At 44.1% G+C, this 26,292-nt stretch overlaps 1 protein-coding gene across 1 annotated transcript in view; it reads right to left on the bottom strand.

Moving 5' to 3' along the window:
* Positions 1 to 26,292, bottom strand: part of PRDM10 (PR/SET domain 10) — a 102,848-nt gene that overhangs the window by 64,637 nt on the left and 11,919 nt on the right. The window contains exon 2 of the mRNA XM_030794575.1: positions 180 to 366. Within this exon, the coding sequence (XP_030650435.1) occupies positions 180 to 248 (69 nt within the window). The 5' untranslated portion in view covers positions 249 to 366. The remainder of the gene's footprint in view (positions 1 to 179; positions 367 to 26,292) is intronic.

Below are 26,292 nucleotides of genomic sequence, written 5' to 3'. Positions count from 1 at the left end.
GAGCCACATCGATGGAGCATTCAAGGTGCCAAAACAGTCCCTATTCTTTGTGTACGAGTTCTGCATGTCGGCTCCTAACAGCTAGTCACTACTAGATAGCAGCTGTATTTCTTTGCTGTCAGCAAACTGTGTGCAGCTGAAAACCTCTCAGTACCAAGCTGGAAAAGACCAGTCTTCACCTGTGCAGCATTCTCTTCATGCTCTGCAGATGTCGGCCACACATGCGAGCTTTCATCTTTGGAATCCATCTTCTCCCAACTGGACAGCTCCACGTCTAGCACACCTAGAGCAGCACAGGGCACACAACAGTCATCTGTCTACCACACGTGTGTTCATGAAGGACAGAAAGGTCCGTCTGCAGCGTGCCTGAGAAAACACAGAAAAGGAACCAAGACTTTCAGTAGATAAATACATTTTAATAGATTACAATTTCAACCACAAATAATAAAAGAAAGCTTGTCAAAAAGCAACACACCTGGGCAAAAAAACGTAAAAATGAAGATATTATTTGTAATAATAGTATAGGCCAGGTACAGTGACTCACACCTGTAATCGCAGCTCTTTAGGGTTTTTTTTGGGGGGGTGGGGGGAGTTGTTTTTGTTTTTGAGATGGAGTCTCACTCTGTTGCCCAGGCTGGAGTGCAGTGGCACGATCTAGGCTCACTGCAACCTCCATCTCCTAGGTTTAAGCGATTCTCCTGCCTCATCCTCCTGAGTAGCTGGGACTACAGGCACGAGCAACCATGCCCAGCTAATTTTTTGTATTTTTAGTAGAGATGTGTTTTCACCATGTTGGCCAGGCTGGTCTCAAACTCCTGAGCTCAAGTGATCCACCTGCCTTGGTCTCCCAAAGCGCTGGGATTACAGGCATGAGCCACCACACCCGGCCAATCCCAGCTCTTGGGAGGCCAAGATGGGAGGATCACTTGAGGCCAGGAGTTTGAGACCAGCCTGGTCAACATGGCGAGACCCCATCTCTATTTAAGAAAAAGAAATTAAAAAAAAAATAATATAATGTATTGCATGCTTTCTATGTTCTAAACACTAATTGGGTGTGTGTGGGTGTGTGTGTGTGTAATATCTTATAAAATTATATATTTTGCATATATGTGTATACATAAATGTGTGCATGTTGGTATAACGCGATCCTCATTAAAAATACTGAAGATAATCTTAGTTCTTGTGAGGAGAATGAGTTTCTCAGATGCCAAATGCAGGCTCTTTCCTTGTAGACACTAACTTCCCATACCACCTTTACTCAAAATGAACAGCAGAATATTAAGTCTCAAGATGAGGGGAAAGTGGCACGCGGAGGGAGCTACATTTTCTGCGTAAAAAATTTGGTGAATGCAAATACAAACTTTTTTTCTCACATGGTCAGTGTTGGAGTGATTAGTGGCCAAATAAAAAGCCTTACTAAACTTCATCATGCACAATATCTGCATCTCAAAGTCTTATTCCTTCCCAAAATAGGCTTTCTAAGGTAGTCAGTCTTCCCTTTTGATGATGATAAAATGTTGGTATTTTAAAAGTCCACTTGACATTTGCTGTGTGAACAGGGCAGCAGCCACAACGCCAGAATAAAGACCAAAGAAGAAAGAAAGAGAAGGTACGCGAACTTTAAAAGTCTGTGCCCAACTCTGGAAAAGAGGGAATGCCATGTCCATCTTCTGAGCCCTCCAGGTGCCTGTTCCTGCTTCACCTCAACATTATCATTCTCATCCCCACCCTGCAGCGCCCCCCACCACACTTATTCACCCTGCATGCACCCTGCTCTTCCAATCCCCACTGGGGGGGACTTGAAAGAATGCCACGTCCACCAACAGGTGAATGTAAGAAAGGAACACAAGGGAACTTCATGAAGAAATGGGAATATCCTGTATCTTGTATCTGAATTGGGGTGGTGGTTACATAAGGAATATGTGTGTCAAAAGCCATCAACCTATTAAGATATGTGAATTTTATTACATTTAAATTATACCCTAATAAAGTTGATGTTCTTAAAAGCATACCTTCCTTATATAGCAGTACTATTTAAAAATATATACAAAGATATTCAGGGTGAGTTTCATATGGTATATAAATTATATCTCAACAAAGCCATTATTTAAAGAAACAAAAAGTATTAAGAAAGGAATAGGCTGGGTGCAGTGGTTCACACCTGTAATCCCAGCACTTTGGGAGGCCAAGGACGACAGATCACTTGAGGCCAGGAGTGCAAGACCAGCCTGGGCAACATGGTGAAACCCCATCTCTACGAAAAATACAAAAATTAGCCAGGTGTGGTGGTGTGCACCTGTGGTCCCAGCTTCTTGGGAGTCTGAGGTGGAAGGATCGCTTGAGTCTGGGAGGTGGAGGTTACAGTGAGCCCAGATCATGCCACTGTACTCCTGCATGGGTGACAGAGTGAGACTCTACCTCAAAAAAAAAAAAAAAAAAAAAGGAAAGGAATAAATGTCACCAATCATCTGAAGATCTATAAGAAGAAAACTACAAAATTGTACAAAAGGACATAAAAGGCTCAGTAATTACAAAATCAGAGCCAGGCATGGTGGCGCATGCCTGTGGTCCCAGCTACTCAAGAGGCTGAGGGGGAGGATCCCTTGAGCCCAGTTCAAGGTTAGCCAGGGCAACACAGAGAGACCCTGCTGAAAGAAAAGAGAAAAGAGGAGAAGAGAAGAGAAGAGAAGAGAAGAGAAGAGAAGAGAAGAGAAGAGAAGAGAAGAAAGAAGTCATAACATGTTCCATGTAGGAAACTTTTTTTTAAAGTTGTTTATTTTGAAATAACTTCAGACATAAAAGTTGTCAAAATAGTACAAAGAATTCCTGTGTTTCTTCACTCCAATTCCCTGAATGTTAACACTGTACCATGTTTACTTTACTATTTCCCCTCTTTCTCTTTCTTTCTCTCCGTTTTTTCACCTGAACCATCTGAGAGTAAGTTGCCAACACAATGCCCCTTTCCCCCTAAATTCCTAAGTGCCTAATTCTTAAAAACAAGATTTTCTTATAACCACAGTACTATTATCAAAATGAGGCTGTTAACACGGAAACAGTACTATTACCTAATTCACAGACCTTATTCAAGTTTTGTCAACTCTAATGAATGTCCTTTAAAAAGAATACAACATTTTTTCTCCTGGCCTGGGATGCAATCCGGTATTGCACACAGCACGCTCAGCTGTCCTGCCCTTCAGTCTCCTTCAATCCCAAATGGTTCCCTGCTCTTTCTTGGTCTGCCGTGACCTTGACATTTGTGAAATGCACAGGTCATTTATTTTTCAGAATGCTCCTCAATTTAAGTTTGTCTGATGTTTCTTCATGGTTAGATTCAGGATATGTATTTTTAGCAGAGACACCACAGAAGAGATGTGGTGTCCTTCCGAAAGAGCAATTTGAGTGGCTTGTTTCCTTCAGCTTGGCTCACTGAGTGCACAAATGCTCAGGTGTGTGCTATGCTAGGCACTGGGGTGCTGTGGGGATTGGCAGGTACAGCCCATGCCCTCACAAAATGCACGCAGCCCAGAGCGTCTTTTTGTCTTTGTTTTCATTTCTAGAAAGGTATACTTTATTTCTTCTATTTTAATTTTATTTGTATCTCTTCTAATAGGTAGTAAATGCAGCTGGCTCAAAATTCAAAAGGCACAAAAAGGTATACAGTGGACAATCTCCCTACCTGGAATGCCCTAGCTATTCCTCAGAAGCAACCTATATTATCAATTTATTGTATTTTCTTCCAAAAATTATTTTGTGTACATACACACAAGCATATATATACTCTCTCCCTCTCCAATCACAAATAGATGCACACTACTGATTCCATACAAGGTAGCATTTCTTCTAGATCTTGTTTGTCCCGTGTAATATCATACCTTTCATATTGTTCCACATATATACAGACATTCCTCATTCTTCATTACAGCTGCATATTTTTAATCTTGCATTCATAAATGCTTAAGTTATTTCTAATATTTTGCTAGTACATGTGACACTATGATGAGAACTTTGGACATACATTCTTTACAATGCATCTTGCATTTTATGTGTTAGTATCCCACATTTTTTGGAATCTCTGAGGGAAGATACTAGCGCAGTTAAAGTGATTATCATATGTAAAATGGAGATAATTTTGTTGTGAGGGTTAAATGATGTATGTAACTCTAGGCACAAGGTCTAGTACATAGTAGGTGATTAAATAGATCAATTTTCATATTTCACAAACGAGCCATACAGAGCTTCAGAACTTTCAAAACATTGTATACTCTTTAAAAATCTAACAATTCGGCTGGGCAAGGTGGCTCACGCCTGTAATCCCAGCACTTGGAGAGGCCGAGGCAGGCAGATCAGCCTGAGGTCAGCCTGAGGATTTGTCAGCAAGTCAGGAGGCTGAGGATTTTATCAGCAAGACAGGAATTGCTTGAGCCCAAAAGGAAGAGGTTGCAGAGAGCCCAGATCGTGCCACTGCACTACAGCCTGGGTGACAGAGCAAGACCCCGTCTCAAAGAAAAAAAAAAAAAAAAGGACATAAAGAAAAGAAATCTAACAATATATTCCCTGTACATGAATATCTTTGATAGCAAGGCTTGTCATTGATTTTCCTTTATTATTTTTATTTTTAACTCTACAACGTTTACAGCCCTGTTGATTTTGATTTACAGGAGACAGTAGAAGAATCCCAGGAGCAGAAGCCATGTTACCGCTGTCCGGCTGGCAGGTGCTGACAGCTCTGGTAACCAGGGATAGACTCTCACCCCTCACCTTCTTGCGTCTCCTACAGACCTGAGGGAACGGACAGCCACAACTATACCTTGTCTAGAAAACAGCAGCCATCTTCTGTCCTTTTCCCTTGTCCCAAAAGAGTTAGAGATTTCATTTCTAGGAAGCGAATGATATGGTTGCATTTCTATTTTCTCTCTAATGATTGACTTTATTCCACAAGTATTTATTAGTACTTGGTATGTGCCAGGCACTGTTCTAGGTCCTTAAGAAACATGTTTATCAAAAAAAAAAAAAAAAAAAAGGTCCCTGACTTCTTGCAGCTTCTAGTCTAGTTGTTTTTTTCCTGAACAGTGTTGTACAGTGTCTAAAGTATGAACTTTACCATCAGACAAATCTGGGTTCTGAGCTCCCAAATCTTCCATGTACTTAGTTGGGGCATTAGTAAGCCAAACACTCTGATCCTCAGTATCCTCACTTAAAAATCCAAATTACCAGCCAGGCGCAGTGGCTCATACCTGTAATCCCAGCACTTTGAGAGGCCGAGGCGGGCAGATCACCTCAGGTCAGGAGTTCGAGACCAGCCTGGGCAACATGGTGAAACCCTATCTCTATTAAAAATACAAAAATTAGCCAGGCTTGGTGGCGTGTGCCTGTAGTCTCAGCTGCTCAGGAGGCTGAGGCAGGAGAATCGCCTGAACCTGGGAGGCAGATGTTGCAGTGAGCCAAGATCGAGACACTGCACTCCAGCCTAGGCAACAAGAGGGAGACTCCATTTCAAAAAAACAAACAAACAAAAAAATCCAATTACCTGCCCTGCATGGTTGCTGTAAAAATTAACTACGTGTTATGTATTTCATCGAGTCTATAAAGCACTTTCCCCCCATGTTTTAACATTTCCGAAATAGGGATCTATTTCACAATCAGTGGCGTCTTGCAGTTACTGTCATCCAGGTGGCAGTCAGGACACAGGGTCACTGCCCACTCATGTGTGATCTCACTTCGACTGAATCATGTGCACTGTTGACACACTGAGCCTAACTGCCACTTTAAATGTCTTCAAAAAGATTACACGATAACTTGGTATTAAAACCGAAAGACACGGAAACAGTAGCAGGGCATAAATTTTATTAGAGAAGCAAATATCTACCATTGGAAAAATGACCTTAACCAGCGAGGCCCTTACAGAACCTGGGTATAAAAGACAGCCCATGTGGATGAAGCTGCATGATGTGTGGTTATTACTGAGATTCACAGGGAAAAAAAAATGGCCTGAGGTTGAGTGAGAAAACAGCAAGATTAAAACCTGCAGAACAGGTAATAGATGCTTAGAGGAGATTCCTGGAGACAGTGGTGTGCCCTCTTTTAAGAAACGCCACATCAACAACGCTCTTGGTGGCACAGAGAATGATACTGTGTGGAAAACCACCCACATCAAGAACTCTGAGTCAAAAAAGATTCTGAAGAATCAGACTCTTGGAGAAATTTTAGGAATATCTTAGTCAATCTGCTTCTCTTTATATTTTCACTCTTTTGTATGCCGAAGAGTGATATGATAAAAATCAACATCTAAACAAATCTAGAAGAGCTCTTTCAATAAGTATATAATTAAAATACTAAATGACAGAAAGCACTTGTGAAGCCAGGCGCAGTGGCTCATGCCTGTAACCCCAGCACTTTGGGAGGCCGAGGCAGGTGGATCATGAGGTCAGGAGTTCGAGACCAGCCTGGCCAACATGGTGAAACCCCATCTCTACTAAAAAAAAAAAAAATACAAAAATTAGCTGGCTTGGTGGCATGTGCCTGTAATCCCAGCTACTCGGGAGGCTGAGGCAGGAGAACTGCTTGAACCAGGGAGGCGGAGGTTGCAGTGAGCCAAGGTCGTGCCACTGCACTCCAGCCTGGGTGACAGAGTGAGACTCCATCTCAGAAAACAAAAAACAAAAAAAACAAACAAAACACTTGTGTCAGAAGTACAATTGGTAAGATTTTTTTCTTTCTTACTAATGTGTAAAATCACAGTGTATCTTACCATCAACATCTTAGACTCAATAAAATATGGCAATATTTGTGATCACATAACAATGATGAACATTCAAGAAAGGGTAGCAATTTTTTTCATGCTTGGCGAACATCAAACACATTTTTTAGTACATGGCAAGCACTGGGGTGAAAAAGGTGAGCAAAAAATTCTGCTCCCAGAGAACTCACAATCTAGTTGGAGAGATGACACCCCACTTTGCAGCTCACCTCATGGCGACACTTGCAGGGTGAGAGTGACAGTGATGAAGAGTCAGGGGAAGTAGGAAGGAAGGATAAACCCCTACTTTTCCAGCTAGTTCAGCGATAAGGCTGGGCAGGCGCCAGATAATGGAGTATCCTAGTGTGCCAGCCTCCACCATCACCTGCCCTCCTAGGAGCCCTGAGTTCCCATTGTGCCATTCACCCCACAGCCCTACCCACTCACCATCCACCAGCCTCCCCCGCAACATCACTAAGCCCTTCTCAGCTAAACCCGACATCCAGAACTCCCAGCGACTTAGGATGCAGGAGCTCCTGCCTTCATCAGCTGCACCCAGAGGTGGAGGAAGAGGCCCAGATTCACCTTCAAAGGTAGATGAGTACCTGGAATCCCAGGCTGAACTACAAATACAATTTCACTTAAAATGTTGTGACACACAGTGGTTAAGTTCCACAGCACTGTTGGTACATTATTAACCTCAGACACATTAAGAAGCAACAAAGGTTTCTGTACTGGCCTTGCACCTTAAATGCCAGACACGTCATTATTGATAAGGAAAGAAGTGTACCACATTCCAGGCAATGCACTTACAAATAAACTTTTCCGGCTCATTATGAACTAACTAGCACAAACTGTGGGCTCTCTCCCTGAAATCCAACTCTAGACATGCTACGGAAAGAAGTCATAGAGAGATTGATGAGCCTGCAAGATGAACATAAAAACTGTGAGGACAAAAACGGAGGAGGGTGAGTGCCAGTCTGGGGAGGGAGTTGTGGATGGGCCCAGGAAACAGCCCAGACAGACGGGGACCAGGTTCCACAGAAGAGATTGCAGGGTGGAGGCAGAATTTTTCTGTTGTTCTCTCTCTGATATTACCCTGAGCTCCCGCCGCCCACCCCGCAATCCTACCCCCTCACTATCCACCAGCCTCATTTCTAACATCACTAAGCCCTTCTCAGCTAAAACCAACATCCAGAAACCCCCAGGACGTAGGAATCAGGAGCCCAAATTAGCAACCTGCTGGGGTAAAATGTGGCAAAAATTAAGCAATATCTGCTGATGCACCCATCAACACTGCAATATAGAAACATAGCAAAAGATGAGTGCAAAAAATCCAATCATAATGAAAAAAAATTAACACAGCAGCCAGCGCTGTGCTGCTTGGCAGTGGGAAAACCTCAAGGCAGCAAAAAAGGCTGGGTAGGGTGTAAATAGCAGGTGCCAGCAGGCTGGCAAGGTGCTGGGCACTCTCCTGCCACACACTCCCCTGCTGCAGAGCTAGCAAAAGCATATGTTCAGACAGGAAGGTTCCTCTAGGGGAGAAGGAGTGGCTGACCCAGAGACTCTGGCCTGATATACAAGCAATTGCTCATTTTTAAAAATTTAATATTCCACCTTTCTTTCCACGAATATGCACTAGCTATATGGTGATTTTTGCTGACCCAAGCATAAAAACAGCATATTCTTCGGGAATATTTATATAGCAATTAGTCTCCATTTAAAGAAATGATACTTGGTTTAAGTGAGTTACCATAAATACTACAGGCCTTGGGCTGGATTTGCACATATTTGTATTAGAGTCGTCTTTGGACTCAGCCTAGCTTCAAAGCTTAGATTTGCCACTTGTAGCTTTTGGTAATTTGCTTTATCTCTGTGAGCTCCACCTTCTTCATATACAAAGATAAAGAACTAAGAATATTAGATATTTAACAAATAGGAAGGCCTGGCACAGTGGCTTATGCCTGTAATCCCAGCACTTTGGGAGGCCAAGGTGGGTGGATCACTTGAGGTCAGGAGTTCAAGACCAGCCTGGCCAACATAGTGAAACCCCATCTCTACTAAAAATACAAAAAAAAAAAATTAGCCGGGTGTGGTGGTGCGTGCCTGTAATCCCAGCTACCTAGGAGGCTGAGACACAAGAATCACTTGAACCCGGAAGGCAGAGGTTGCAGTGAGCTGAGATTGTGCCACCACACTCCAGCCTGGGTGACAGAGTGAGACCCTGTCTCAAAAAACAAAAACAAAAACAAAAAACAAATAGAAAACAATGGTAAATTGTGCGTAACACAAAACACCTGTATGTCAAGAAACAGAAAACACACCTTCTAAACTCATACTTAAGATTAGATTTTACCTGGTAACTAAAAAAATAAGTGATTTTACTCTGTGTATAGAGAAAACACATCTTCTTTAAGATACTCAGTTATAAAAACGGGGAAGAAAGATAATAGGAAATCAAATTCTATGGCATAGAATAACGGAACTAATTTCAGAATCAGAAGAGAAATTCTAGGCCCACAGTTCTGAAATATGTTCAGATGACAGGGACCCTGAAGACATAGCACCATGAAATATTAATAGCTGACATGTACAGCATTTGTTATGAACCAAGCATGTTCCCTAAAAAGGAAGGGAATTCTGGCACATGCTTCAACAGGGAGGAATCTTGAGGACATTACACTAACCACACATACTGGTTCATTTAATCCTCACAATAACTTCCAAAGTAGGTACATTATATCTCTACTTTACAGGTGATGGATGGAGACAGAAAGAGGCAAAGCGACTCCCCCAGGGTAACAGAGCTAGGAAGCAGAGGAGCTACAATGCAACCTGGGCACAAGGCTGCCTCACCCACATGCTCAGCCACAACTCTACACTGCTTCTCTTCCCACAAACTAAGAACACTGGGCCTGCATGATGATTCCAGTATAAATGACTCCACTAATGAGCCATGTAACAATCACATCCAACCTCACTTTAGTTTTTTTCTTTTTTTTCGAGATGGAGTTTCGCTCTTGCTGCCCAGGCTGGAGTGCAGTGGCGCGATCTCAGCTCACTGCAACCTCCGCCTCTTGGGTTCAAGCGACTCTCCTGCCTCAGCCTCCTGAGTAGCTGGGATTACAGGCACTCACCACCACGCCTGGCTAATTTTTTGTATTTTTAGTAGAGACGGGGTTTCACCATGTTGGCCAGGCTAGTCTCGAACTCCTGACCTCAGGTGATCCACCCACCTTGGCCTCCCAAAGTGCTGGGATTACAGGTATGAATCACTGCACCCAGCCCACTTATTTTTTTTTTTAAAGCGTTAAATGAAGGAAGATTAGGTATTCCCAAGTTTTCCACCAACTTTTTTGCCACTTGTTCACTTGTCACATCCTAATGCTGGCTAAAATGACTGGCAACAATAGCAACAAAGAGTTAACACAATTTTGTGAGACTGAAAATTCAAAATTAAAAAAATTCTATCCTTGATTTCTATTAAATGAAAGGCACCTCTGTCCAGCTCTAGAACACTAGTGTTTTAGGGAGGATAGTTTGAGGACAGATCATCTAGAACAAATTCTTTTTTTTTTTTTTTTTTTTTGAGACGGAGTCTCGCTCTTTCACCCAGGCTGGAGTGCAGTGGCGCAATCTCGGCTCACTACAGGCTCCGCCCCCCGGGGTTCACGCCATTCTCCTGCCTCAACCTCCCACGTAGCTGGGACTACAGGCGCCTGCCACCTCGCCCGGCTAATTTTTTGTATTTTTAGTAGAGACGGGGTTTCACCGTGTTAGCCAGGATGGTCTCGATCTCCTGACCTCGTGATCCGCCCGCCTCGGCCTCCCAAAGTGCTGGGATTACAGGCGTGAGCCACCGTGCCCGGCCTTAGAACAACTTCTATTTTATAGAATCACATCAAGTCCACAGCAAGCAAAAGGCAACACCAGAATCAGAGGCTGAGACTTCTAACACTCTTACCCCGGGTCACAGTGTGGCCACAGGACTGATCATGGAAAGGATTTACAGGAGTCTTCAACAAGAGCTTCCTGATTCTGCATAACACTGTTTGTCTTAGCTTTGTCTTTCTTTCTTTAAGCTTGTGGCCCTTGACTGCCCGCTTAGAGAAACAGTCTTGCACTCTGTAGCCCAAGTCAAGGAAAAGTGCTTTACCAGCCATCACAGTAGTCCAGCAAAGTCAGCAACCTCTGTTTAAGAGCTAATGAGATTCGAGAGGGCAGTGATCTGGACATAAAACTCGTGCGAGGCCTTTGAAGGGTGGTCCCCTGGCAAGAGACGAGCCCTCCCTCCTTGTTACAAAAATGTTTTTCACTTTTTTAGCACCTTTCTCTTTCTTGCTTTATTTCTATTTTCTCTTTCTTTCTTTTTGTCTAAGATAAAAGTTCTAGGATACAAATTAGCTCATTACAAAATAAGCACTTTGAAAATTTTAGAGTAATCCTATGAGATTATAAAAGCTCCGAATAATAACCACACATCAAAGAAAAGCTTGATGCAGAGTAATGAAGGAGAAAAGCAGTGTCACAGGAAGGCCCAAATTAGCAACATGCTAGGGTAAAAAGTGGTGAAAATTAAGTAATGTCTGTTAACAGTTCTATGCAAATGTTCAAGGTCTGTGAACCAAAAACAGTGAATCAAGTTAAGCTAGTTGGCAATGAATGAGGACCTGCATAACTGAGCTAAGGAAACCAATGAGGTAACAGGCACCAAGCTAGAACCTTCCCAGCAAGAACTGGCACAAGACAAAAGACAACTTAGATATGAATTAAATTCCAAATGCAGATTTTAATTTATTTGATGACATTTTGAATGTATACACCCTTTAAAACTATGTTACACACCATCTTTTGATTCCCAGAAAAATAGAAAAGCATATTTACTCATAATTAAATTGAAATAAATTATGCTGAAATAAAAATTTAAGCAACCATCTGTTACAATGTCGGTGATTTAAAAAAGCAAGGAAACAAAACTAAATGCATTTAGACAAACCAGTTGCCCCTTTGTGAAATAAGCTCATCAAAGTACCTTTTCAGCTCTATAATTGAGATGAAACGATTTTTTTTAAAAATCATGGTACTTGAAGAAACAGAAGACTAAACGGTGTAAGATAAAACATTGATGAAGACGCTTATGTAGATATAAAGATGAGACTTGCATCCAGAAGACTTGCATTCAAAATTCTAAACGTTTTGGAGCTAGGTAGGACAAGAACTCACTAGGTTTGATTTGACTTTGAACTACAACATTCCTCTGCCTTGAGCCCAGTGCAAGGCATTCCGGCATCCTGCATTCCCAGTGCGCTCAGCAGTGTAGAGTGGAGGGGCCGGGCACCCACTGGAGCCACCCAGCCCGGCTTCCAGCCCCGCCTCCAGCTCACCAGCAGCTGACCTGGTACGAATTGCCCAGCCTCTCTGTGACTCAACTCTATCACCTGTAATGTGGAGACAAGAACAGTATCTCCTTCATAGAGGTGTAAACAGGACTAAATGATATATTTGCAAAGTGCTGAGAACAGAGGCTAGACTATGGTAAGCACTTATATATGTTACATGAAAGAAATAATCACCAGGGTCATTTCTGAGACACAAATTTTAAATGGTAGAGCAAGAAGAAACTAACCAGGAGAAAGAAAGGAATACAAAAGGAAAGAGAAGAAAAGAGAGGAAAGCAATGGAAAAACAGAAGGCAAAGAGAGTATTCCAGAAGAGAGCAGTAACATTTAGAGCAAATGACATGCAAGGACAAGAGGAATCAATGGAGTGGGAGTGGGAGGAGTCTAAGAAAGAAAGAATTGGATGAACAGTAAACAGAATAAGTAGAAGGTGAGGGGGAGGGAGAGAAAGAAAAACTAAAGAGAAAACATGAATTGTATTGTTCTGAGCTAACTAGATAGGAATTAGAAGTGACAGTGGAACAGTCTAAAAGATCATTCCCATGAGAAAGACCTCGAGTTGAATCCACTCCACAGTTACATCTGAGGACCAGGATATGGGGACACTTGCTGGGCGCCCACCATTCTCAGATGCCTGAAGACACGAATGGCACATCAGTAAAGTGCCCGATATGCTGCTCTTAAAAATGCCAATGGTGCCCATCCATTGAGGAATGGGTCAACAAAATGTGGTCTGTACATACAGCGGAATATTATTCAGCCTTAAAAAGGAAGGGAATTCTGGCACATGCTTCAACAGGGAGGAACCTTGAGGACATTATGCAAAGTGAAATAAGCCAGACATAAAAGGGCAAGCATTGGATGCCTCCACTTAGATGAGGTAACTGGAATAGGCAACTCCAGAGACAGAATATAGAACAGTGGTTACCAGGGGCCAGGGCAGGGGAACAGGGAGTTATTGTTCAATGGGGATGGAGTTTCCTTGGGGTGAAAGACTTTGGAAAATGGGTGATGGTGATGGGTGCACAACAATGTGAATGTACTTAATGCCACTAAATTTTACACGTAGGCCGGGCACAGTGGCTCACGCCTGTAATCCCAGCACTTTGGGAGGCCGAGGAGGGTGAATCACCTGAGGTCAGGAGTTCGAGACCAGCCTGGCCAACATAGTGAAACCCCATCTCTACTAAAAATACAAAAATTAGCCAGATGTGGTGGCGGGTGCCTGTAGTCCCAACTACTCGGGAGGCTGAGGCAGGAGAATCGCTTGAACCTGGGGAGGCGGAGGTTGCAGTGAGCTAAGATCACCCCATTGCACTCCAGCCTGGATAACAGGCGCAAATCTCCATCTCAAAAAAACAAAAAACAAAAAAGAATTTTACATCTAAAAATAGTTAAACGGTAAATTTCACTTTCTGTATATATTTTACTGCTATAAAAAATGTAAATAAAAACTGCTGGAGATGGCCCTGGTAGTAATGACCATCCCACTCCCCCATGGTGGGAATGGGACTTCACTGGCACCTTTCCCATCATGACAGTGAATAAACCCGTGCCACCCCAGGGCCACTACTGCCCACATTCAAGGCAAACCCTGCCTCCCACTGGCCCTTCCCCTGCCCAGCCACACTGACACCATTCCCTTCCTGCCACCACTGCACTCTCTCCCAGCTCAGGTCAGCAGAACTGGTCTCCAACCCACCCCCCTCTGGAATTGCTGGGAGCCAGTCACTGCTCCTGGAACAGGGTGGCTACACCAAGTGCCTTCCAAGGTGCCTGGTACATAGGAGGTGAACAATCAATAGCAGCGACTGCTGTTATTGCCAATGTGCTATCAAACCCCAGTCTCACGAGTCCACTTCCTAAGCTGGTGTATTTAGTTGTACCAGAGGTGGGGTCATGGGGAAGAGGCAATGATATTTGGTCTCCTACAGTACCTCATCCACGCATGATATCTCTAAGGTTTCTCAGGGTGAAGGGAAGCAGAGCAACTAGAGGGTGACATGGAAGGTCCTGTCCAGTTCAGCGATGGGTCCCTTCCTGTTAAAGGCCTGATCAGCACAGGCCATCCTGTGGACCTATTCCAGCTGCTCCTCTTTTTCCCCACCCCCTGGTTTCCTGAGCCATAAACTCTGAGGCTCTGATTCTAGGTTTACTTCTTGGATCTCTGACCCGATTCACCTTGGGTGTCGCTCCATGCTCTTTATACAAGATTTGTGAAACTCCGTACCCCACTGGCCAACTGGAACCCACCATCAAGCACAGGCTGTCGCTCTGGCACTGTGCCCCCAAGCATAGCCAAGGGGAACAGAGTGGGTACACGACCCATCAGAGGGACGGGATGTGAGGACAGCCAACATGAACTGAGCGCTTACTGCGTGCTAGGCCCTGGTCTAAGCAGCTAACATTCATCAGTTCAGTCCATTTAATGGTCATGACAACTCAATGAAGTTGTTTAAAACTTGTGTTCAGAAAAGAAATGATAGTACAGAACAATAAGCTAGTGCCCTACTCCGAGCAGCTGCTGACGACCACATGACTGAGAGGTGTCACATTAAATCACAGAGCTGCAAAATCAGACCAAGAAGAATGAAAATAAAGAGCTTCTATTATGTTCATTCACTTGGAAGGAACATAACAGAAGGAGAGAGTTTCCATTTAACTGATTTCTGGAACAAATAATTTTAGAACTCAGCAAAGAAAAATAATGGACTTAGTTCTAAATGGTGAATAGAAACTGGCAGCAGAATTAGTGATGAACAAATAACAAAATAATACAAATTCCAGCACAAATTCCCATATGAGATGGGGAAGCCCAAATCCTCCATCACGTGTTTCTCAAATTTTAAAAGATTAACAACCAACCATTAGCACTTCTGAGAAAAAATAAAAATGACTGGTTATGAAAAACACAACTCCCTTCACCTTGCCTGGCAAGGTTGGTTCCAAGAGCCCTCCCAGATGCTGTTTCGCGTGCCCCTCACCCCCACCACGTGACACAGCCAAGGTGGCCTTCTTCTCTACATCTTACAGAGGAAGAAGACAGCAACGTCACTTGCTCATTCCACTGTCCAGGGTCTGGCCAGCCTGAGTCCCTCCAGCAGACAGAGCACAGTGCCCCTCTTATCATACCACTCGCACCCCAGCTAAAGAGCTACTAAAGCTTAGAAATTGGAGCAGAATAACATGACTAAAATACACCCACACCCACACCCACACACATACACACACACACACATATATTTTGAGATGCAGTCTCACTCTGTCGCCAGGCTGGAATGCAGTGGTGTGATCTCTGCTTACTGCAATCTCCGACTCTCTGGTTCAGGCGATTCTCCTCCCTCAGCCTCCCCAGTATCTGGGATTACAGGCACCCGCCACCGTGCCCAGCTGATTTTTGTGTTTTTAGTAGAGACTGGGTTTCACCATATTGGCCAGGATGGGCTCAATCTCCTGATCTCATGATCTGCCCACCTTGGCCTCCCAACTGCGCCCAGACTAAATTTTTTTTTTTTAATTCCACTAGGAAGTAAACTAAACATACCTTTAGTTAGGGGAAATATGCCTGAGGAACTGAAGTAAAGAAGCAGGGAGGCCAGGCACGGTAGCTCATGCCCATAATTCCACCACTTTGGGAGCATGAGGAGGGTGGATGACTTGAGCCCAGGAGTTCGAAACCAGCCTGGACAACATGGGGAAACCCCACTTCTACAAAAAATGCAAAACACTAGGCAGGCATGCTGGTGTGCACCTGTTGTCCCAGCTAAGTCGGGAGGCTGAAGTGGGAGGATCGTTTGAGCCCAGAAGGTTGAGGTTCCAGTGAGTGCGGTGAGATGGCACCACTGCACTCCAGCCTGGGTGACAGAGCGAGAGACCCTGTCTTTAAAAAAAAAAAAAGAAAGAAAGAAAGAAAGAAAGAAGAAGCAAGCAAGCAAGCAAGCAAGCAGGGAAACCAGGCTTTCATAAAGGATTTCAACAATTTTTTTTTAAAGAAAAGCTAATAAGCCCTTGGTTAGGTTCCAAATAAAATGGTTTTGCTTTTCGGTTAAGCCATTATGGATGTGGGATATTTCTACATAAACAGAGAGGTCTGAAGATAAAGATAAAAGAAATGAGGCTGTGATGATGCTGGGGCACTCCAGGCGTGTCTAGGGGCCACTCACATTGACCAGCTGTTTCAAGTGTGGACCGTGAGGCACACGAGGGAGCTCTGGAAGCTCCAAGGCACAGGGTTCCTCCAGATGATGTGAGTTGATGCCACTGGGAAAAAACTCCAAAAAAGCCTTCAGAAACAGATACATTTCAGGAAAAGTCATGCTTCTGATATGAGACTGAGCTATCTGTTACAATCTAAAACCTAGTGAGTAGCATGCCCTAAAGAAATGTTCCTGACTTGTCTCTGGCTGTCATCAAGGAAGATCTGTATAACCAGAAGGGAACTGAACTAAGGTTTCGAGGCTTCAAAACAAACCAACCGGGTGAGAAAACACAGGATGACAGAAACAAGCCCGGCAGTGAAGCCCGTCGGGCAGGTCTGAGACGGGTGACCTCCGCCTGCTTCTCCCTCTCCATGAGGTGTCCCTTTGCCCTGCCACTTCCCATGCAGAAATCTTCACACCAGGCAGTAATGCCTCCTACTTTCCTTTGCACAAAGGGCTGCAGAGACTATCAGCTCAGGTTTCCCATCAGGGTGTGGCACACCGTCCTTCATGCCTCAAAGGAGGCACACAAGCAAATCTTTCTTCATGTTCACCTAAGAAATGTGGACTTTTCCCTAATTCAATTCAGAACTTTTCATGTACCAAAAAACAAAGACCGATCCTCCCATCCCATTTGAGAGTTTGTTAGTGATGCGTCAGGGCCCCATCAGGTGCTTCAAAGGGGCTCCTGCCATTCACTCAGACAGAAGAAATATGAGGCTGAGACACTTGTTGGGGGTCCTAGCCTGACAATCCTACACGAAAATCCTTGAGAGTTCAAAAGGAACCAACATTCAGTGTGAGTTCTAAAGAAAGATAAACCTTGATGTTTGCCTTTTTCTTTTTATAAAGAGTAGCAGCTGGTTGGCTGGTAAAATGTGAAGGCAATTTCACAAAGAAATCTGTCAGGGGTCCTCTCTTCTATCCTCACAAGATAGTAGGTGGGAACCTCAAAGCACCAGAGTGCATCACATGCCTGCAAAAAAACCGCACAAATCCTAAGCGTCCGACCTGAGAGCCGCTCTCAGCGGAAATGCCTCTGGCTTGAGGAGCAGAACTCCACTAGCACCCAGAAGCTCCTGTGCCCCCTCCCCAGGATACCCACCAGCCTCCCCAGGATCGACCCAGCCTCTGGTGGGCTGCAGAGGGCACAGCAGCGCAGTCTGGAGCTGACCTGAGGCTGGTTTGCAGTCTTTCTGACTGTAAGACTCAGTCAGCTCCAGGGTGTGACCTTCCAGGGTTGCAAGGGAGACTGTGAGGTGCATCCTAGAGGTCCCTCTACTTGGCGGGTCTTCTACTCCAGTTTCTGTCTACCCAGCAACTTGAAACTACTGAAAACCCCGCTCTTCTATCCCACTGTGTTTTGACTTGTTTTTTTTTTTTTGACCAGCACAGTCTGGTAAGCAAAGCCCTCGAGGAGAAACCAGTGCTGGACTTGAGGCTCATGTCCCCATCCCTTCCTGGCCTCGGATTCCGCCCCTCCTGTTCTAACGGCCTTCACAGCCCTTCAGGCCCCATCCCTTACCTCCTCTGCCCCAGGAGACCACCTGGAGCTCTGCAGCTTCTCTGCCTCTCAGCAGCCCCTTCGGACCTTCAGTTCCTTAGGCATATGTCCCCTAACTAAAACTGTGTTGATTTTACTTCCAAATGGAATTTAGTTGCCAGGAAAATGTAAATTAAAGCCACAATGAGATGTTACTTTACACGCACTAGGATGGCTTGAATCAAAAAGACACATAAGTGTGGCCAGGATGTGCTGAGATCAGAGCCCTCACAGGCTGCTGGTGAGAATGTAAAGGGTGCAACCACTTTGGAAAACAATCTGGCAGTTCCTGGAACAATTAAACATCATAGTTACCATATGCCCGAGCAACTCCACTGCTAGGTACAGACCCTAGAGAAAGGAAAACATGTATCCACACAAAGACTTAGACACAAAGTTTATAGCAGTGTTATGCATCATAGCCAAAAGGCGGAAACAACCTAAGTGTGCATTAATGCAGGAGTCTCCCACCCTCGGGCCGCACACAGGTACTAGTTCTGTGGCCTATTAGGACAACGGCAGCGTTGGACTCTCATAGGAGCAGGAACCCTGTTGTGAACCGTGCATGTGAGGGATCAAGATGCTCACTCCTTTTGAGAATCTAACTAATGCCTGATGATCTGAGGCATTAGTTAGATTCTCAGCTTCATGCCAAAACCATCCCTAACCCTTGTCCATGGAAAAATTGTCTCCCACAAAACAAGTCCCTGGTTGGAGACCGCTGCATTAGTGGACAAATGCATAAACAAAATGTGGTATATCCACGCAGTGGAATATTTATTATTTGACCACAACAAGGAACAAAATATTGATCCATGCTGCAACATAACTGAACTTTGAAACATTATGCTAAGTGAAAGAAGCCAGTCATAAAAGACCACATACTATAGTTTTAAAGTCCAAACCAGAGAAATCTATAAAGACAGGAAGTAGATTAGTGATTTCTTAGGGTCAGGAGAGGATGGGAAGATGGAGAGATAGCTAAAGGGTATGACATTTCTTTTTTTTTTTTTTTTTTTTTTGAAACAGAGTTTCACTCTTGTTGCCCAGGCTGAAGTGCAGTGGCACGACCTTGGCTCGCTGCAACCTCTGCCTCCCAGGTTCAATTGATTCTCCTGCCTCAGCCTCCCGAGTAGCTGGGATTACAGGCACGCACCACTAGGCCCAGCTAATTTTGTATTTTTAGCGCAGATGGGGTTTCACCATATTGGTCAGACTGGTCTCGAACTCCTGACCTCAGGTGATCCGCCTGCCTGGGCCTCCCAAAGTGCTGGAATTACAGGCATGAGCCACTGTGCCAGGGCTATGATGTTCCTTTTTCAGGTGATGAAAATGTGTCAAAATTGTTTGTGATGATGGTTGTACATATCTGTAAGTATGCTAAAAAGACAGTGAATCGGGGAAAAATTCTGACAGTACAGAATTATTTGAAATAAAAAGTAAAAGTTACCCTCTCTCCCACCCCAACCCATTCCATAGATATTGCCATTGCTGACGTTTTAGTGTCTGTCTTTCCACTGATCTATCATATATAAACACAACACACATAAACTAGCTGTCTTTATATACAAATGTACTCATGGAGAAATGTAACCATACTTTTTTTTCCATTATCTTATATATAGAAATATACTTTAACTTAACAGTACGCTGTGGACACCTTTTCAGACAAAGTCTCTGCAGTAATCTCATTGCTTTCAATGTGACAGATGTGCCAATCATTTATTTAAATATTTCCCCTGATGAGCCAGGTGCGGTGCCTCATGACTGCAATCCCAGCACTTTGGGAGGCCAAAGTGGGTAGATCACCTGAGGTCAGGAGTTCAAGACCAGCGCGGTCAACATGGCGAAACACCGTCTCTACTAAAAATACAAAAATTAGCCAGGCATGGTGGCGGGCGCCTGTAATCCCAGCTACTCAGGAGGCTGAGCCAAGAGAATTGCTTGAACCTGGGAGGCGAAGGTTGCAGTGAGCCAAGATCGCATCATTGCACTCTAGCCTAAGCAACAAAAGCTAAACTCCATCTCAAAAAAGTATAATAAATAAATAAATATTCCCCTGGTGGAAATTTTCTTTTTTATCCTCATAAAAAAATTATAAAATATGTCCAGGCGCAGTGGCTCACAGCTGTAATTCCAACACTTTTGGAGGCTGAGGCTGGTGGATCACTTGAGCTTAGGAGTTCAAAACCAGACTGGACAAGATAACGAAACCCCATCTCTACAAAAAATACAAAAATTTAGCTGGGTGTGGTGGCATGTGCCTGTGATCCCAGCTACTCCGGAGGCTGAGGTGGGAGGATTGCTTGAGCCTGGGAAGTCAAGGTTGCAGTGAGCTGTGATGGTGCCACTGCACTCACTCTGAGCAACACAGCAAGACCCTGTCAAAAAAATGTGTGTGTGTGTGTGTGTGTGTGTATACACAGACTGGAGTGCAGTGGTGCAATCTCAGCTCACTGCAACCACCACCCTCCTGGGCTCAAGCCATTCTCCTGCCTCAGCCTCCCAAGTAGCTGGGATTACAGGTGCCTACCACCTCGCCTAGCTAATTTTTTGTATTTTTAGTAGAGATGAGGTTTTGCCAATTTAATTATTTATGATGTAGACAGATACATATACATTCACACATAAAGAAACATCTTAGGGAAGAGTCACCAAAATGTTAACCATGGTTACCTTTGAAAAGTTAAATTTGAGTAACTTTACATCTTTATAACTTTTGATGCTTTCTGAATACTTTTCAATGGTATTCAAGCTGTATTTTTTTAACAATCAAAAAGCTATTTTTAGCCAGGAGCGGTGGTTCACGCCTATAATCCCAGAACTTTGGGAGGCCAAGGTGGGAGGATCCCTTGAGCTCAGGAGTTCAAGATCAGCCTGGGCAACATGGCAAGACCTCCCCCAACCATCTCTACAAGAAATACAAAAATTAGCTGGGCATGGTGGTGCACACCTGGTGGTCCGAGCTACTCAGGAGGCTGGGGTGGGAAGATCACTTGTGCCTCGTAGGCAGAAGTTGCAGTGAGCTGAGATGGCACCACTGCACTCCAGCCAGGGCGACAAGCAAGACCTTGTCTCAAAATAAAAGTCTTTAAAAAAATTTTTTTTTCTTTGAGACAGTTTCTCATTCTGTCGTCCAGGCTGCAGTGTAGTGGCGTGATCTCAGCTCACTGCAACCTCCGCACCCCGGGTTCAAGCGATTCTCCTGCATCACCCTCCCAAATAGCTGGGATTACAGGTGCGCACCACCACGCCCAGCTAATTTTTGTATTTTTAGTATGGACGAGGTTTCACCATGTTGGCCAGACTGGTCTCGAACTCCTGATCTCTGGTGATCCACCTGCCTCTGCCTCCCATGGATTACAAGCATGAGCCACCATGCCTGGTCCAAAAATCTTTTTTTTTCCTTTTTTTTTTAGACGGAGTCTGGCTCTGTCGCCCAGGGTGGAGTGCAGTGGCGTGATCTTGGCTCACTGAAAGCTCTGCCTCCCAGGTTCACGCCATTCTCCTGCCTCAGCCTCCCGAGTAGCTGGGACTACAGGCGCCTGCCACCACACCCGGCTAATTTTGTTTTTGTATTTTCAGTAGAGACGGGGTTTCACCACGTTAGCCAGGATGCTCTTGATCTGCTGACTTCGTGATCCGCCCACCTCAGCCTCCCAAAGTGCTGGGATTACAGGTGTGAGCCACCACGCCCGGCCTAAAAATCTATTTTTATTTTGACAAAATATTACACTGTAATTTTGTTCATTCCTAGTGAGGTAAACTTCCTCCTCCCTACCTCTAGCACTGTTGCATGAATTTGGTTTGCTTTGTTTTTTGTTTTTTTTGGTCTTTTTGAGACAGGGTCTCACTCTGTGGCCCAGGCTGGAATGCAGTGACACAATCTTGGCTCACTTGCAACCTATGCCTCCCAGGTTCAAGCAATTGAACCTCAGAAACACGAGTAGCTGGGACCACAGGCGTGCAGCACCACACCCGGCTAATTTTTTTGTATTTTTAGTAGAAACGGGATTTTGCCATGTTGGCCAGGCTGGTCTCGAACTCCTGGGCTCAAGCGATCCACCTGCCTAGGTCTCCCAAAGTGCGTGAGCCACCACACCAAGCCTGCTGCGTGACTTTGAGTGGAGGGCAACAGATCTCTAGGGTTGGGGGCCTGGACTGAGACTCCTCAATTGCCAGCTCCAGCTCCATGACCAGGTGAGGGAAGTTACTTTTCAAGGCATCAAGACTTCATCCATAACATGGTTCCAGCAGGACCAATAGTTCCAATCCCCTAAGGTAGAACTATGAAATCAATGAAATACACTGTGCAAATGAAAACCCACACCTGGCCCAGAGGAACACTCAACAGTGCTCATTGTTGTGGGTTTTGTATTTATTAATATATACTTATTAATTCTCCCTATCAATTCATGTTCATTCCCAGGGCTAAAAGGAATGAGAATAGCCAAATGCAAATAAGCACCTCAAGTTCTTGTCTGCTATTGTGTAGTCAAAATATACCTGAAATTCAAATCACACAGATTATAAACTCTCCACTAATAGGGAAGGCTTGTCCAGCTAAGAAAAATTACAGCATATTGTAGCTTCAGAATAATACTTTTATGGCCTCAATTTCAGCAAAATATTAATCTATATCCTTTATTGTTTGGAGAACTCCGAACAATAAAGGCAACAGCTTTCATGCCATGTCAACAAACCACACAAAACTGCCTTTATTATTGATACTCTGGTTTCTATTCTGCTTATTTTTGTAGTGCATTTTCATCTTTTCAATTTCATTCAAAATTCTGATATGGCAACAGATAATAACCAGTGTGGGTAAGGATGAGGAGAGACTGGAACCCTCACACACTACTGGAGAGAATGTAAAACACTGCTGCCAATATGGAAAACAGCCCGGCAATTCCACAGAAGGCTAAACATAGACACACCAAATGACTCAGCAATTCCTCATCAAGGTGTAATAAACCCAAGAGAAACAAAAGCATATGTTCCTAAAAGACTTGTACATGAATGCTCACAGTGGCATTATTCATAATAGCTAAAAAATGGAAATGATCCAAATACTCAACTGATAAATGAATAAAATATGGTATATCCATATAATGGAATATTATTTTACCATAAAAAGGAATGAAGACACCGGGTGCGGTGGCTCACGCCTGTAATCCCAGCACTTTGGGAGGCCGAGGCAGGCGGATCACGAGGTCAGGAGATGGAGACCATCTTGGCTAACACGGTGAAACCCCGTCTCTACTAAAAACACAAAAAAATTAGCCGGGTGTGGTAGTGGGTGCCTGTAGTCCCAGCTACTTGGGAGGCTGAGGCAAGAGAATGGCATGAACCCAGGAGGCGGAGCTTGCAGTGAGCCAAGATAGCGCCACTGCAGTCCGGCCTGAGCAAAGGAGCGAGACTCTGTCAAAAAAAAAAAAAAAAAGGAATGAAGAACTGGTACATGCTACAACATGGATGAACCCTGAAAACATTATGCTAAGTGAAAGAAGCTAGTCACAAAGAAATACACATTGAACGATTCCATTTATGTAAAACATTATATGAAATATTAATTTGCAGAATAAGCAAATTAATAGACACAAAAAATAAACAGTGGTTGCCTAGGGCTTAGGAGGAGGTAGAAGAATTAATGGTGACAGCTAAATGGTTCAGGGTTTCTTTTGGAGGTTATAAAAATGTTCTAAAATTGATTGTGGTGACAGTGACAGCTGCACAACTCTTTGAATGTATTAAAGCCATTGAATTGTACACTTTATTTTTAAATTTTTATCTATTTATTTGAGACTGGGTTATGAGACTGGCAATTTTTGTATTGTGGGTAGAGACGGGGTTTCGCCATGTTGCCCAGGCTGGTCTCAAACTCCTGGGCTCAAGCGATTCACCTTCCTCGGCCTTCCAAAGTGCTGGGATTGCAGCCGTGAATCACTGCATTTGGCTGAACCATGTACATCTTAAATAAGTGAATTGTATGGTATGTAAATTTTATTTCAATAAAGCTGTTCTTAGAAAAAAAAAAGATGAGATGTTAAGTCAATGCAAACTTTTTTTTTTTTTTTTTTTTGAGACGGAGTCTGATCTGTTGCCCAGGCTGGAGAGCAGTGGCGCGATCTCGGCTCACTGCAAGCTCTGCCTCCCAGGTTCACATCATCCTCCTGCCTCAGCCTCCCGAGTAGCTGGGACTACAGGTGCCTGCCACCACACCCGCCTAATTTTTTGTATTTTTAGTAGAGATGGGGTTTCACCATGTTAGCCAGGATGGTCTTGATCTCCTGACCTCGTGATCCACCCACCTCAGCCTCCCAAAGTGCTGGGATTACAGGCGTGAGCCACCGTGCCCAGCCAAGTCAACGCAAACTTTCTAGAAAGTTCCAGAGGCAAGAGAAATTGAGGGCATGCTTAGGGACCAGTAACTATGAGAGAGACAAGCCTCAAACAGTAGTAAGGATGGGGCTATAAAGGACCACAGAGGAAGCAGAAGAATTTAAACTTTATTCAATTGGTCTACAGTTCCCACACCTCATGAACTGGTTGTACCAGAGTAACATGGAAAGCTAGATGAAAGACAAATTCCAGGCCAGCACAGTGGCTCACATCTGTAATCCCAGCACTTTGGGAGGCTAAGGTGGGGATGATGGCTTTAAGCCCAGGAGTTCGAGGTTGCAGTGAGCCGTGATCATGCCACTGCATTCTAGCTTGGGCAACAGCAAGACCCTGACTCTGGGAGAGAAAAAAAAATCATTGAGCATGCATGTTTCTCAGCTATGAATAATGAATTTAGAAAGCTTCAAGCACACATCCTCCAGCTCCCTTCTGAACAGCAGTAGTCAGGAACAAGACAGCTGGTGGGGGTACAGATACAATGTAAGACTCTGTTTCACCCATGCACCCAACACTATTTGGCCCCCACATCTCAAGCTCTTTTGTTGAATCAGCCAGTGCAGTAATTAAGTAGGAGACTTTCAGGTGGGTCTTATGTGGCCTGAAAAGCTTTCCTTACAGATGGTTCTGGGTGGTACATATGACTCAACAAATCACAAACCCAAGTTGTTAGGATAAATTCCTGGTTAATGTATAGAGGCACAATCTTAAGTAGTAAGCTGTTTCCTCAATAAACCTATGTGCTTTAAAATGTTTTAACTAGGGAAAACTTTTTAACTTATTAAAATTGCTTAGAGGAAAATCATTCTAGAGTACAATTTTCATAATTTAACACTACAAAAACAGTGTAACTACTCGTTCACTCTACAATTCCTGAAACAGAGTCTTTAGTTCAAATAGACTGAACCATGACTCAGACACAAGATTAAGAAGAACACTCAGGCCAGGCACGGTGGCTCATGCCTGTAATCCCAGCACCTTGGAAGGCTGAGACAGGTGGATCACCTGACATCAGGAGTTCGAGACCAGCCTCAGCAATATGGCGAAACCCCATCTCTATTAAAAATTCCAAAAACTGGCCGGGCATGGAGCATGGTGGCTCACACCTGTAATCCCAGTACTTTGGGAGGCTGAGGCAGGCAGATCACAAGGTCAGGAGATCAAGACCATCCTGGCTAACATGGCGAAACTTGGTCTCTACTAAAAATATAAAAAATTAGCCGGCCGTGGTGGCGGGCGCCTGTAGTCCCAGCTACTCAGGAGGCTGAGGCAGGAGAATGGCGTGAACCCGGGAGGCGGAGCTTGCAGTGAGCTGAGATCGAGCCACTGCACTCCAGCCTGGGTGACAGAGCGAGACTCCACTACAAAAAAAAAAAAAAAAATCCAAAAATTAGTTGGCGTGGTGGCGCACGCCTGTAACCCCAGCTATTCAGGAGGGTGAGGCATAAGAATCACTTGAACCTGGGAGGTAGGAGTCACAGTGAGCAGAGATGGCGCCATTGCACTCCAGCCTGGGCAACAAAGTGAGACTTTGTCTCCAAAAAGAAAAGCAAATTGATACCGAACTGGTTTGAAGTAATTCCCTTTATATCCAATTCACACTCCCTATAAACATGTTAATGTGGTCCTCACCTGTTTTTATTATTATTATTATTTTGTAGAGACAGGGGTCTAGCTATGTTGCCTAGGCTGGTCTCTAACTCCTGGCCTCAAAGTGATCCTCCCACTTCGGCCCCCCAAAGTGCTGGGATTTATAAGCATGAGCCACTACGCCCGGGTCCTCCCTTTTTCCTCACCTTTATTTCATTTTCAATTTCTCATACCTTTAAATATGAAACACAGATGGTAGAAAAATAAGTATTTTATTAAAGACACTGAGCTCAGATACACAACATAATGACATTTTATTGCCTTTATAAAAACTCTGTCTCACTGGCATATAATTAAGACCTACAAGCTACCAAATTTCAACCTCCTCCATCTTAATAAAACCACCACCATAGGACTATGTTCACT

Source organism: Nomascus leucogenys, chromosome 15 (genome assembly GCF_006542625.1).
Source record: "Nomascus leucogenys isolate Asia chromosome 15, Asia_NLE_v1, whole genome shotgun sequence".
NCBI lineage: Eukaryota > Metazoa > Chordata > Mammalia > Primates > Hylobatidae > Nomascus > Nomascus leucogenys.
The sequence above is the reverse complement of the archived record's forward strand: the minus strand, read 5'-3'. Positions and strand labels throughout refer to the sequence as shown.